Here is a 13,951-nt window from a genome sequence, read left to right on the forward strand (position 1 = left end):
TTTTGCTTAGCAGTGGTTTTTGTCTTGACTGACTTTAACTGAGGCAAGTGGGACCTGCAGTTCCTTGGATGTTGTTATAAACACCTTCATTAAAAAACTTGCTTGTGTTATCTTTGTCTAATATTTACATTTGTTTGATGATCTAAAACATTTAAGTGTGACAAACATACAAAATAACAGGAAATCAGGAAGGGGGCGAACACTTTTTCTGCAGCACTTTATAATCTGAAGCGCTGTCTCTATAGACTGGCTGTCATCTTGCTAGACACCAGTTCTATCACTATTGTAATATTTCATCACATGATGAAAGGTTATCACAGAATAATCCTGTATTGTTATGCAGTGACCTTTTATTTTTGGTAACAGTGCACCCACATCATGCCAGAGCATATCAGAGCCACTGGATCCCCTCACTTTAGGTGTCAAGGGTTCTTGTTTCTCCTTCAAATCCATTGCATACACCATCATGCTTTAACAGTCATGCTAATTGGTTTCTGGAGCAATGTCACTATTATTATTATTATTATTATTATTATTATTATTATTATAACCATTATTATGCAGCTAAAATTCAGCTTCTTGACCTAACCTAGGCAAATATTTGTAGGGTCACCTTCGACAAAGCATTGATATACATATATATTACAATATACTGTATATGATTAAGAATATTCTAAATCAAAGCACACAGTTATAATAAAACAGGCATTTATGCATTTTTGTTGAAAACTTGATAGACTACGCAACATAACACATCAAACCGGACATTATTAAAATGCATGGGTTTGAATGATAACCTCAAGCTCCTTGTCCACCTGTCTACCCTAGACATAAACTTGAAACAGTTCAAAGAGTCTGGCTTTGACAGTTTGAGCTCTTTGATGGTAAGAGAAGACATTGGTCAGCTTGTCCTTGGTGCCAGAGGGAAAGTGCTCACCCTTAGCTTGGATGACATCACCAAACAGACCAGCGAGGTATGACCTTTGTTTGTCTGAGTAGACCGCTGTGCTCTATTTCAGAATGGCGACCCCTTTTTAATGTGAAAGAATTAATCTGCAGGTTTCAAAATACTCAAATAGAGAACCATAAGAAGCTTGTCAAACATAAAAGAGTCTTGGTCATTACCAGTAGTTTTTTCTTCCAGAATAAATGGGCTGTGAGCTCTGCAGATAAAGACCTCTGTCAGATGAAGGGCAAGAGTGCTGAGGTATAGTAAAAAGTTAGCAAATATTATCAGCTCTACGTGGAGGTTTTCACTCCCAAACACAACTTACAGTTTGGGACTTTATTCTTTTATTTTTGTATGGTCTTCCAACAGGAATGTGATAACTTTATCAGGACCCTGCACACAATGGGGGACAGTAAAATGCTTGTGTGTGGGACAAACGCTTTCAACCCTGTGTGTGACTATATGGTAAGTATCTTTGTAAAAGCAAACTTAGAATACACAGGACCAAACGTAAAGACATGGATATGCCACTAAATCAGGAAAATAAAATATCCGAAATGGGAAAAGAGATGATGAATATATTTCCAAAGACAAGCATCGGCTTGTGTTTCAATTTGCAGCTGGAGCAACAGAGCAAAAATATATAAAATTAACAATTTAGTGGAAATAACGCATAATATTCAAACAGACACCGTTTTATATAGTGTGGGATTTATTTTATTACTTTACATCTTCAACAGTAAAATATTAAACTTCAGGGACTGAACTGTCATCTATGGTTGCTAAATAGCTTTATAGATAATCTTAGCCTAACTGTTTGTACCATCATTGTAAACAGTCATATTGTTTGCAGCATTATATTTATTGATTTATTTATTAAGGAAATATAAAATGAAGTGCTAGTTGGTGATCTTTAGATGAAATCGGAGGCTATTAAAAAAAGGTTTGGCAGAACAAGGTTATTTAACCTTATTACAGTTCATAATTAGGTATTTTAGTAATAGAGAGTCAGAGATATTGTTTCGATTTTTTTATTTACCCTTTGGCATGAAAATGAATAAGGCATGCTAGTTCACTTGGCATGAAATTAATTACTTTTGTTACTTACAATCACACACAGAGAAAGTGCAGGACACATGAGGAAACCAGCAGGACAAATACTATACACACGGGAGACTAGAACAAATGTGTGCACCTGAACAACAACACAAAAACTCAGCATGAAAAAATAAAAATGAAAACAAGAAACAAAAGTCAAAAATATGACAAGAAAATGCAATACTACACCAAACCCTGCCATTACTGTAACAGCTTATAGTACTTTGTAAATTTTAGCATGTAGTGAAAACACTGTCCACACTGATTAATAACGTGAGACCCTTAAACATGATTTAATCTTTTAACAGACTTTAACAAACGGAACTCTCTCCTTGGAAAGAAAAACACAAACAGGTCGGGGGAAAATTCCTTTTGACCCCTACCAACGCTTTGCGACCTTTATGGATGGTGAGTAGCTGTATGTATTCTTCTTCCTTTGATGAATAATAGTCTGGCATAAGATGAGATTCCAGAAAGCTAAAGCTTTTTCCTTTCCACTCAAAAGGTGATACTTTGTACTCTGCTGCTTCGACAAACTTTCTGGGTACAGAATCGGTGTTCCAGAGATTCGGACTAAACCCTGTCAAGACTGAATTAAAACGCTCCTGGTTAAATGGTAATTTCATCTTTCTGGACATGTAACCCAATTATGCACCTCATTATAAGGTGTCAGATACCTGAGACAGACCTTAATAGCTCCACCTTGTAAAACTCTTAACTATTTGATCTCATATTGTAAATGGTTTGACCCAGATCCCACCATGATTTCCATAAGCCTCATTGAAGCAAGCAAAAATAGCAGCAAGGGTGAAGATGGCAACGTGTTTCTGTTCTTCTATGAAAATGCTGTGGAGGAACTTCACGGCAGCATCCCAGTGTCCAGGATTGCTCGTGTGTGTAAGGTAGCTACTGTAAACTACTGTAAAGAAAATATCAAGGCCATGTTCGTGTGCAGTAAATGTCTTTGTAACGTGGCACAAATGTTACAATTGTTTATGGGTTTGGTTTTAGAGCGACTTGGGGGGCAAAAGGACACTACAGCAAAAGTGGACTTCTTTCCTGAAAGCCAGACTGAACTGTCCATTTGGAGATGTTGGCTCACCATCTTTGGTCCAGGATGTTTTTCTCCTCTCAGACGAGAATGACTGGAGGAACAGCGTCTTCTACGCCACATTCATCTCCAACTCGTAAGCTGTGTTAATTTGTATTATAGCATCATTATTTTGCATGTACAGTACTGATAAAACCAAAGCAACAGTATACTGTAATGACTTCATGAGTTCAATGTTCCAGTGTAGTTTGATTAAATGATTTTTGCGACTGGGTGATGGATGTCCAGATAAATATATAAATGGTGCCATTTTTAGGTCAAAGTGAATTCATTTAATCAAAATCTTGCACGACAGCTCAGGTCATCTCATCATAGCTTGCAGCAATTGTTCACTGCTAGAAATATGGTGGTGCACCATGTTTCTCTTAGAACTTTCTTTAGTTTGTCACAAAGCCACCTAGTAAATAATCTCAGGATTAAATCACAAGGCAGAGTAAAAGTGAACAAACACAAGAGACAATAAACAACAACAGATACCACAAGCTGGCTGATAATTATCTCAGAGGTCTAGTATCTCAAAACTAGCTATCAGAAAAGGAAACAAGTCCAGTGGGTGAAGGTGTATCTCCATTCACAGCGGATCATAGAAAACCCCTACTTACTGATGAATCAGGGTTAGAGATTTAAGAAAAGGGTGCATGTAAAGAGATGAAGAAGAGAGAGAGTGACACCACAGTGGAACTACTGAAGAGGGATAATTGGCCCAACCACACCTAACAGCTTCAAAGAACATTTCTGTAGCACTAAATTAAGGCGGCCAAGCATTCCTGACATTACAAGAGTCTGTTTGGAACATTTTCCAAGTCTGCAGGGAAAATGTGGTTAATATGGGCTAAAACAGCTGCTGTCATTACATGACAAAATGAGACATACCAAAATAAATTGAATTCAGCTTTTTCAAGTGAAATATTAGAATTATTTTCTGAGATAAAACATTTTGTGTTAAGTTGCAAACAAATACCAAGTACAGGTATACGCAATGTATCAGCAGTCATATATATGCTGTAGGGCTTTTTTTGTATCTGTTGCAGGGAGCCCTCCTGTGATTGCAGTCACTCTGCTGTCTGTGCATACAAGCTGTCAGACATCAGCCAGGTGTTTAGTGGGAGGTTTCTGACTGAGTTGGATACTGGGAACTGGGACATATACACAGGAGAGGAGCCATCCCCCTACCCTGGTTCAGTGAGTATTAAGCCAATCTTTATATATTAACTGACTTTTCCTTTTAAATAAAAAACAACATAATCTGACTTGCTTTCTGTCATATACTCAGTGCATTGATGATGAAATGCATGCCAGCGGCCTGACGAGCTCTTTGAACCTCTCAGACACAACGCTGTTGTTTGTAAAGAACCACCCTCTGATGGAGGGTGTGGTTTCACCAATGACTGGCAAGCCTCTGCTTTTCAAGCCAATGACGCATTTTTCGAACATTGTAGTGGACCAAGTCACGTCACTGGATGGACAACAGCACCTGATTATGTTCGTCGGCACAGGTGCACATTCATCCATGCCAGTAACAAAATCACACAAGACAGATGAATCACACTGACAGATGAAGCTCCATGATGGATTCATTTCTCTTTCCCACAGATACTGGTTGGCTGCAGAAGGCGGTGAAGTTTGAAGGTGAGGACGGGCGTATCATTGAGGAGCTGCAGCTGTTTAAAGAGCCTCAGCCTGTGGATTTCCTGCAGCTTTCCTCCAAGACTGTAAGGTTCACTCATTTTGTCCAAATGCAAAACTAAGCTGGGAAATCTTTAACTTGAGTTTAATGGCTGTCTTACTCAGCTCTGAGCAGTAGTAATTTAAATATGCTTGTAGAGAGATGGCTGTAAACTCGTTTTGTTTGTTTGTTTTTTCCCTGTAGGGCCATCTGTACAGTGGCACCAGTAATGCAGTTGTTCAGATTAATCTTAGAGACTGTAGCCGCTACACATCATGTGATGACTGCCTTCTTGCCAGAGATCCATACTGTGGCTGGGACCAGATCAGAAGCCAGTGTGCATCGGTTTTTGGTGCATCAAACTCATCAATGTAAGCCAAATTACTGACCATGCTAAAGAGGGAGAGTGCTAAGCTTTGGACTAAATGAAGGTTTTTCCCTCCTTCTAGGATTCAGAGTCTCAGTAATGGAGACATCACGATGTGCCCACCCTCTGAGTGTAAGTGCAGCATTCATTCTCTTGCAGTGCAAGCAAGTGCAGGCTGACAAAAACAGATCACTAATTTTTACCATTTACAACAACATGGAGATATAAAGAGCTTTTGTTTTGTTTGATCTGTCCCTCAGCAAAAAAGAAACCTGTCACTGTCTACTTCAACGTCAACATATCTCAGCTCCTCCCATGTTCCCCTGACACCAACCTACCAATCATCTGGTACTTTTCTCACAACGTCCTTCATTTTGGTCCACAATTCACTGTATTGAGTCTGGGTCTCATCATCAGACCTTCCTATTCTGATGCTGGACTGTACAGATGTGAGACAGTAGAAGCAGTGAAGGGCAGAGTCCACAGAAAAACCATTGCTCAGTACCTTGTTAAGGTTCACGACACTGATGCCATTATGACGAACCTGAGGGCTGCAGTTTGCATAATGGCTGCTGTTGTTTCCTTGGTCTCATTTTCCAAAGCTGTGTTTATGGTGATTGGATACCTAAAGTCAAAAAAAGGAAACATTCGACGTGGCAACAAGAACTGCAACAACCATCAAATGAGGCCTTGTAATTATTAGGAACCAAGCACGTTAAAGATGCATGGAGGAAGGCCCGCTTCAAAGTGGGAAGGATGCTAGCACAAAAGGACACCGGCAATAGCATCAGTGTTTGTGAGATCTCAGACCAGTCTCTTCTTCTACTCCTCTACCTTTGTTACATTTAATGCAAAAAAAGGAAATAAAAAACAGACCATATGAAAACAGTCATGGAATTCCAAACTCAGCATCATTACACCCACTGAAATTGTTACAGTGATTCAATAAAATGATTAGACATTATATTTTGTTGTCATATTTGTGAGCCAAACAGTGCCAGTGTCGACCTATGGACTTTGGAGTTTGTGTATTTTATCTATTAGGCACAATGTTATGTAATTTATCTTGACTTTTATCTGTTTTTTTTTATTTCACAGCTTTTGCTACATTTATACTAAACCAAAGTAATTAAATAATAGAAAAACAATTAAATTACAGAAAAACTCTTGTTTTTGCTTTTTTCCAGTAAGAAAAACAAGTCTGCATAATGACCTACGTGAAAATTTTCCTGCAATTTTGCTTATCACAGTTTAAGCCCAAAGAGTCATGTTGACATATTTCTTTTCATTTAATACAGCAGCATTTGTTTATAATGTAGAAAAACTAAGACCTGTGGCTGAAAGTTCACTTCGCTTTCTTATTTGAAGATATGTCAGAATTAAATTTATACTTAAGCTTTACACTGACAGAAAGAGGAGTTTCACTGGTTGAGCATTGATGCAACAGCTGAGATATGATGCTATATAAATAAAATTGAATCTAATTGGTCCAACTTGACATCAAAGTGGGTCTTATGTGGCACACAATGTCAAATGAGTTTGACATCTCTGCCTTATGATATTTAAGGACTCCGCTGTAGATAAGAGACATTAAAATGTTTTTTTCAATTAAAAACCTTCAAAAATAAAAATAAAGCACATGTTTCTATGATTTTGTATCTTTGAATATTTGACTTTAACCAGTGTGCAGGCCTCTTGTATCACCACAAAGTCCATTCTAATCATATGTATGTTGGAAGCTGCTACCATATCACATTTCTTTTTAAATACTCAATTAAGGATGATGAGGAAAGGTTTAAGTACATTTTACATTTCCTCTCACCTGCAATGATTGGCTGAGCTGTTTGATGGCATCATGTATAAAGGAGTAGGCTGCACTGGTTGCTAGCACAGCATAATTCAGGGCACCCTCAGCTTTGTGTGCTCAGTCTGTAGCACAGCATTCAGAAATAATGGCAGCTAGTCCATCCAGCTTCTCACTGTCTGCAGTGATTATTACTGCAGCTATTGGATGACATATAGCTGTCACTGTGATTATGGCTCCAGTCATTGCTGTGCTTTGGCTGTTACAACTTTGGCTTTGACACAGGAGTTAATGGGTGTGTGCATATGCGGTGGTGGTTGGGTTGGGCGAGTGTTAGATTGAAACAGCTGTGTGTGCGCTCTTCTGCTGTGCATTGCTAACACACCTGTCACAGAAGCGTTCGGATAGCAGTACGGGTAGGCATGCAAACAACAGCATAGATTACACCATAGAGCTACAAGAAACAACAGCCAGGAAGAACTGCTGTGCTCTCATGCAGCAGCTTTTACAATGAGAAATAAATGCCACATTATCTTACCACATAACTTGTAACACATAAGCTGTTCATGTGGATCAGGATCACAGTAAAAGTCTAGATGAATATTGCCATTCGTGATTCCTAAAGGTCAACTATTCTTTTTTTTATATTTTTTTACTTTCTGACATGTATGTATACGGCTATAATAGTAGCTGTTCATATGAAACATGGCTAAAGTTTCAAATAATGAGCTCAACATTTGTACATGAGCCAAAAAGCTCAGGTTTCACACTGCTTTAAACACTCTTTTTTTATCCTGGATTTTTATCTTGTATAATCATCATGTCAGCTCATTGATCTGCCAAGGGCGCCTAACATTACAAGTGCTAGTAGCAGCAGAATTATTTATTTCCTTGCATGTTGGCACCACACGCCTGTCTGGAACGGGGTTAAGCATCACTCCATCAGCGACTGGATTGGACTACAGCCACTATACGGGTATTCATTTTCTACATCAGTATAGTGCAGTACCACCAGCAATGCTGATCCACATGGCTGCCCTCTATGTTGCTTGTTTACATCTTCCTGTCACAAGCAGAGAGGAATTGAGATGTTGGAGCTGGGAAAAAGCACTATAGGTCCTCTTTAAGGGGCTTTGTAATTACAAGGACTGGCTGCCAAAATATTTGTCCTTGCATCATCAGTATCCTTTAAAATGAGTGTAAAGGTGAGTCCACCCACCCCAGTAGATCAATGTGAAAACAACCTTCTGGGTTTAGATAACAGAAAGCACTTGAGGACATGTGCCAGACTCACTTTGCTTCATTAATCCTTCTGTAAGCTGTTCAAATCCATGCTTCTCACTAGATGGCAGCATGGGATGTATTTGGAGAAGCTGTGTGTTTTTTATCTGCAGCCGCTGAGGAAAAAGGGGGAGGAAAAAAGAAACAACATTAGTTTTTTAAAGTGGCCTTGAACTGAGCTCTGTGGTGATGGTGTAATTAGTTCTCAGGGGAATGAAAACTGCTCTCTAAATGTCGGCTGGTTCTCGCTTTTCTGTCTGTCTTTTTTACTCTCTTTCCCATGTGCCTCAGTCATTCTCTCCTCCACGTCTATACCCAGTGCTTTTTCTATTCCTTCGTCATCGCTTTTCCCGTGCCTCTTGTAGACTTTCTCCCCTCAACTCGAAGGCAGAAATGTGACTGGAATAGTTACTTTTTCCTTTGGAAGCATTTTGTGAAAAGTTAACTCACATATGTGAATAAGTAAATAGAAATATGTTGAAATTTGGAGATGAGAGGAAACATAAACCGGAAAACATTGATTGTTGTCTGTAATTAGACTGAAGTGACTAAACCGGATTTATAAAAGGAAAGATAATGAAATGCCATTGCAAGCACATACATGAAAGACACATTTAGGAACTGCATCTGGGTGTGTGCGATTTAGGATTCAATTATACAGCTGTTGTAATCAGATAACTTCACAAGTTTTAAGAGAGAACCTGCTGCTAATACTCATCTGTATAACTGTATCTGTAAGTGTGTCCAGTGTTTATGCCTTGAAAAACATCACTGAAGATGAGAGGTTTCCTGTTGGCCACCAGCCTAGCATTGATTATTCACAAGTGAAAGCAGATAAGCACTGCATAGATCAGTAGAAGTTCAGACGATACCATTTCCACAGTCAGAAACATTGGCCTGTAAACCACAGTCCCACTCTGACTTCCTCAAATATTTATTTCAACACACAAAATGAAGAAATGATAACCCCACTTAACATTCTTGGTATACTGCACATATCACTATCATGTGTTAGTATCATTTGCTGCCACAAGATGGCAGTCATGCATAACTATAATGTCCAGTTAAGTAAGTATAGTATTGAAATCTGCCAACTACTTTTTTTTTTAAAGGTGTGTAGTTGGTCAACTCCAGACTATGTTATCTAAGAGGTTCAGTTGTCTGCCAAGGAAATATGGGAGTCTTTTAGTTTACTGAGTGCGCTAACGTTTGAATAGTTTTGAAAACTGCTCTGAGATCACAGCTACTGCCTTAAAAATAAAATAATACAAAACACTATGAACAGCTCTCTGTTCTCTGTGTGACATCTTGTTATACTTCTTTTCCACACAGTAGAAAGATCTGCACCTCTGTTAGTTGAGGAACACACCTCTTTGGATCTTGGTTTCCAACCTTCTTCTCCATGGGGGGGCTCTCTCTGCATGTAGCATTCTTGATCTTGAGGATTGCTGTTGTAGTGGCACATGCCATTTCACTGGTTTCTGTGATGCTGGTCGTGGGGATGGTGTGCAGGGCTGTGATAATGTATGTAAGCATTGTGTTGGAACTTTGTCACTGAGCTGGTGGGTGTTTGTGTGTTTAGTCTGGCTGCAGTCTTCATCCTCAGCTCACTTGTGTTCCCATTGTGGTTTGAGTCTTCAGCCTTAATGGTCGATCCCTTTTTTTGATGCTGGACCACTGAGGTCCCAGCTGCTTCTTGATCAGATTGGATGTTGTTCTTCAGCCCATCCACAGATTTGCTGTTTAAAAGGTGGATCCAAATCCAGCTGCTGTTGATGTGCCAAACAAAGGGGTTACTTTGTTAGGGACTGGCTGCACTACTTGAAGCTGATAGGAAGGCAAACATAACCTGAATAACCACTTGTAACTGAGCTCCACAGAAGAGCATCTCTGAACACAGAACCTGGTGAACCTTGATAGAGATGAGCAGCAGAAGACCACACAGTGTGCCATTCCTTTCAGGTAAGAACAGGAAACTGAGCTAATGCTAGCACCTAAACTGGACAATAGAAGATTGTAAAAACATTAGTCAAAGGAGTTAAACTAAAGTACAAATGCTTTCAAACCTTCAGATGTGCAATCAAGAGCTCTATTTGCAGCACTGTTCAAGTTTACTTCAGTTTGTAGGGACTTTGCACATGAGCATGCCATGCATAAACTTTGATGTGAACACATTGTATAGCCTAAGAAATCATCACTAATATGTTTCGGGGCGTGACAGGGCACTACCACATGATCATGCATACCCTCATTCATGACATCAGGTTTCAAAGTCCAAGATGGAGGCAAGTGTTGGGTGTAATGTATTCCACAATAACACATTACTATTATCACTTATATTGAGAATATAAGTTACTGAACTAAATTCAGTAACTTATATTGCAGTTACAATTTCATCATTACTTGGATTCCAAAGATTCTTTAATTGTCTGCATACCAGGTGGACAGAAAAAATATATATGTTTTTCTTCCATCTAATTTCACTTTGTATGGAGGAGGTTGGTCTAAAAGTTATAAGGGGTGGACACATGGACATTACTTCACTTTTATTGTATGACAGGATGAGAGTGCGATGGTAAAATGCAATCTGGGTCCAGGACAGAAACAAAAATGTCTATTACGACCAGTGTTGGGACTAACACGTTATTAAGTAACGCATTACAGTAACTACGTTATTATTGTGGTAACGAGCACGGTAACTAGTTATTATGCCAAAACCAGGAACGCGTTACTCGTTACTGGGATTTAGATAGGCTCGTTATTCGTTACTTCGTGTGGTGGCTATCGCGGAGCTTCCACAGATTCAATAACATTAGCAAGTGGTGGAAGCCAGCAGGTGGATGAAGGAAAAGGGAGGCAAGAGGAGAGACCCGAAGCGGCCGCTGGTCCGAGAGTGTCAAGTGAACTGAACTTCAGGTAAGAAATTATAACCTGCAGTCCATCTGGGTCAGATATAAACCAAGTTTAGGTGGAGTTTATTTTCGTTATGCTGACTTTTTCGTACTGCGTGCTAGCTAGCATGACGGAGTTTCTATACAGCTGGGTGGGTGCTATGAAGTTACTGATGTTGAACTTTATTTTGTTCATAAGGTTAATTATTAGAGTTGCCAACCGTCCCGTAAAAAACGGAATCGTCTCGTATTCAGAGAAAATATCATGCGTTTCGTATTGAGGTGAAAAGGAACACAGTTTGTGTTTCAGCTAGAATGAAAAAGACACAAAGCTGGAGTTATTCTGTGTTTACGCTGCACAGCTGCCTTTTCTTCTCTCATCCTCTCACCCTCCCTCTCCTGTTTCTACTTCAATCATGAAACTGATCAATGATCAGCTGATCGGCTTTTCTCTCTTGTTTATTTATCGCCCACTTTGCGCCAGAAAAAGGAAACCAGCGGATGTCACGGTAAACAACAGCAGCACGTTTAAGCTTGATCAGCTGTTGTTAGAATTTATTTAATATTAATTTCTAGTATCAGCTGATGTTTGCTGGAGCCACAGCTGTAAAGCTGCTGGTCATGATATCAGTTTGGTTATGTGGTGAGAGGGAAACATGAAGATGAAACCAGGAGATGTCCTTACTGAATCATCAGAGCTGTGATGGAGAAACAGGTTTACCTTTTAGGTGACATGAATGAGTTGAAGGGAAGTTATGAACAGTTTCTGAGAGACAAATAACACCAGGATCCTTTTTTAGGTAGCTGACAGCTGGTAACTGTGCAGGGGCGGATCTAGCAAAGTGTTGCCAGGGGTCCATGTAGGGCATTAACAGGGAAAGGGGGGCACAAGGAAATACTTTCTTATTCTCATTTAAAATGTCTCACTTTAAAAAAAATAATTATCCGAGTCTTGCAACAAACAATTGATAGATTGATGCATATATACCATCAGAACAGTGTACATCAGTGTCACAACAGTGTTTATTTTCATTCAAAGGCTTTATGATTTTTCCTATAATGGTGGGCCGGTCTCTAGTCAAAATGCCCGGGACGATTTTTTTTGTCCCAGTCCAGCTCTGTATGCAGCTCATCTGCAGTCTGGTGTTACCTACATCTTCCTATTCAGAAGGCAGAATTTCCGAGTTCTGAGTACAATCGAAAGCACCACGACTGCAGTTTTTGTGTTGGATGTAAAAAGCGAGGATAGAATGGCTAGGATAGAATCAGGTGTGGGATTTCTCTCGTGGAAATGTGCACATTATTTTTTCCTTTCTATTGGTAGGTGGCACAGTGCACTTGTGGCAAGTAAGCAAGCTAGAAGACTGGCAATCTTGCTGGGTATCCAGTTACGGAAGCAACACATTAACAAGAGAATTCTGAGTAAAACCAAAGTTACTTTCCCTAGTAACGAGTTACTCTGAAAGTAACGAGTAACTTGAAGTAACTGAGTTACTTTTGATAGAAGTAACTAGTAATGTAACTAAGTTACTAATTTAAAGTAACTTACCCAACACTGATTACGACTCAACACCGATGGCAGTGGTCAGAATGGTCAAGCTGAGGATTCAGAAGGGTTATCCACAAACCAGTGGGTGACATACTATGTTCACTGATAACATAATGAGATAATAGCCCACTCTTTGCATTTTTAGTTTAAAATCACCCTGGTGTTGAAGACAAACGGAGAGGGATAGGCTACTATGTGAGAAACAATATATTCTATTTAAGCACAACTGCTTTATGTCACCCACTGCCTTTGTTGGAACTTGAAACAGTGATTCTGCTGCTTTTACCTTTAGCCGTTAACTATAATTCATTAAAGCAATCATGTATCCTCATATTCTTGCTTATTTTTCTTATTATTTGAAATATCTTCTAGTAAAGTCTTGAATAATAAAAAGAACACCCACAATTTTAGCAGAATAAGTGAGACTGACAAAATCCCTGTCTGTATTCACTTTGTGTTTTCCTCACAACTCGGGACCTTTTATTTCGTGTAACCTTAAAGATGACAGTAAGTGAGCAAACACATGAAACAACCCGTTCTGATACACGTTGTTCACTCCAGCAGTTCACACTGCTGCCGTTGGCTTTCTTCCAAACATTTTTAAAACTGAAGCAGATGACTAAATCCATGTATTTCCACATGTCAGAGAGATTTTCCAGTTACTGTTATTTTAAAATTTTCAGTTGTTTCTGGTTTCTGTGTAGGGACAGGAGTCAAGAGAGACTTGTTAGCGTGCTAACAGTTCTGTGTATTGGTTCCAATTTGTGGAGCAGTGCAGTCTATAGCGTGGATACGGAGATGTCTTATATTTTTATTGCACAAAAGAATGAGAAACTGCATAAAGTAAAGTAAAGTGGAAACAGCTGCATTACACTGCTAACACAACTTCGCCTCTTTGCAAGCACCTGCACAAACAGCGTGCTAATGCTCAGCTAGCCAAAAACCCAGGCTGAAAGCAAGGTGAATGCCAACCCCAATTAAGTAACATACAGCATTCTTTTTTAGAAAAGTGTTCTGTGTTATATGTTAAATTATTACTTTTTTGAGGAACAACCCCAATACTTATCCTAACAAAGAGGGGAAATACCTCCAACGTGCAAAAACAATTGACCACACAGCATGCAATTAATTTGTCAAAGACAATATGTACATGGAAAGTAGAGACAATGAACCCAATGAGAATGGATAACAGAACTGATAGGGAGTTGAATCAATAATAGAATCAATAATAGAAT

General features: G+C 39.2%; 1 protein-coding gene across 1 annotated transcript; it reads left to right on the forward strand.

Moving 5' to 3' along the window:
* Positions 1-779: 779 nt before the first annotated feature.
* LOC102191992 (semaphorin-4E-like) lies at positions 780-6,073 on the forward strand. The gene is made up of 13 exons (XM_013915228.1): positions 780-974; positions 1,145-1,207; positions 1,319-1,414; positions 2,356-2,455; positions 2,553-2,663; positions 2,801-2,949; positions 3,059-3,234; positions 4,190-4,340; positions 4,432-4,654; positions 4,752-4,870; positions 5,029-5,195; positions 5,274-5,323; positions 5,452-6,073. The coding sequence occupies exons 1-13, from the start codon at positions 780-782 to the stop codon at positions 5,892-5,894; spliced, it is 2,043 nt and encodes a 680-aa protein (XP_013770682.1). The 3' UTR covers positions 5,895-6,073.
* Positions 6,074-13,951: the final 7,878 nt, after the last annotated feature.

This window comes from Pundamilia nyererei, unplaced genomic scaffold, assembly GCF_000239375.1.
Source record: "Pundamilia nyererei isolate P.nyererei 1_Seehausen unplaced genomic scaffold, PunNye1.0 scaffold00274, whole genome shotgun sequence".
Lineage (NCBI taxonomy): Eukaryota > Metazoa > Chordata > Actinopteri > Cichliformes > Cichlidae > Pundamilia > Pundamilia nyererei.

Bases quoted from the DNA above. Each gene is read 5' to 3' on its own strand.
- LOC102191992 (XM_013915228.1), top strand. From the start codon at position 780: ATGGGTTTGAATGATAACCTCAAGCTCCTTGTCCACCTGTCTACCCTA. The intron at 975-1,144 runs GTATGACCTTTG...TTTTTCTTCCAG, and splicing joins TCACCAAACAGACCAGCGAG to AATAAATGGGCTGTGAGCTC. The intron at 5,324-5,451 runs GTAAGTGCAGCA...TCTGTCCCTCAG, and splicing joins GATGTGCCCACCCTCTGAGT to CAAAAAAGAAACCTGTCACT.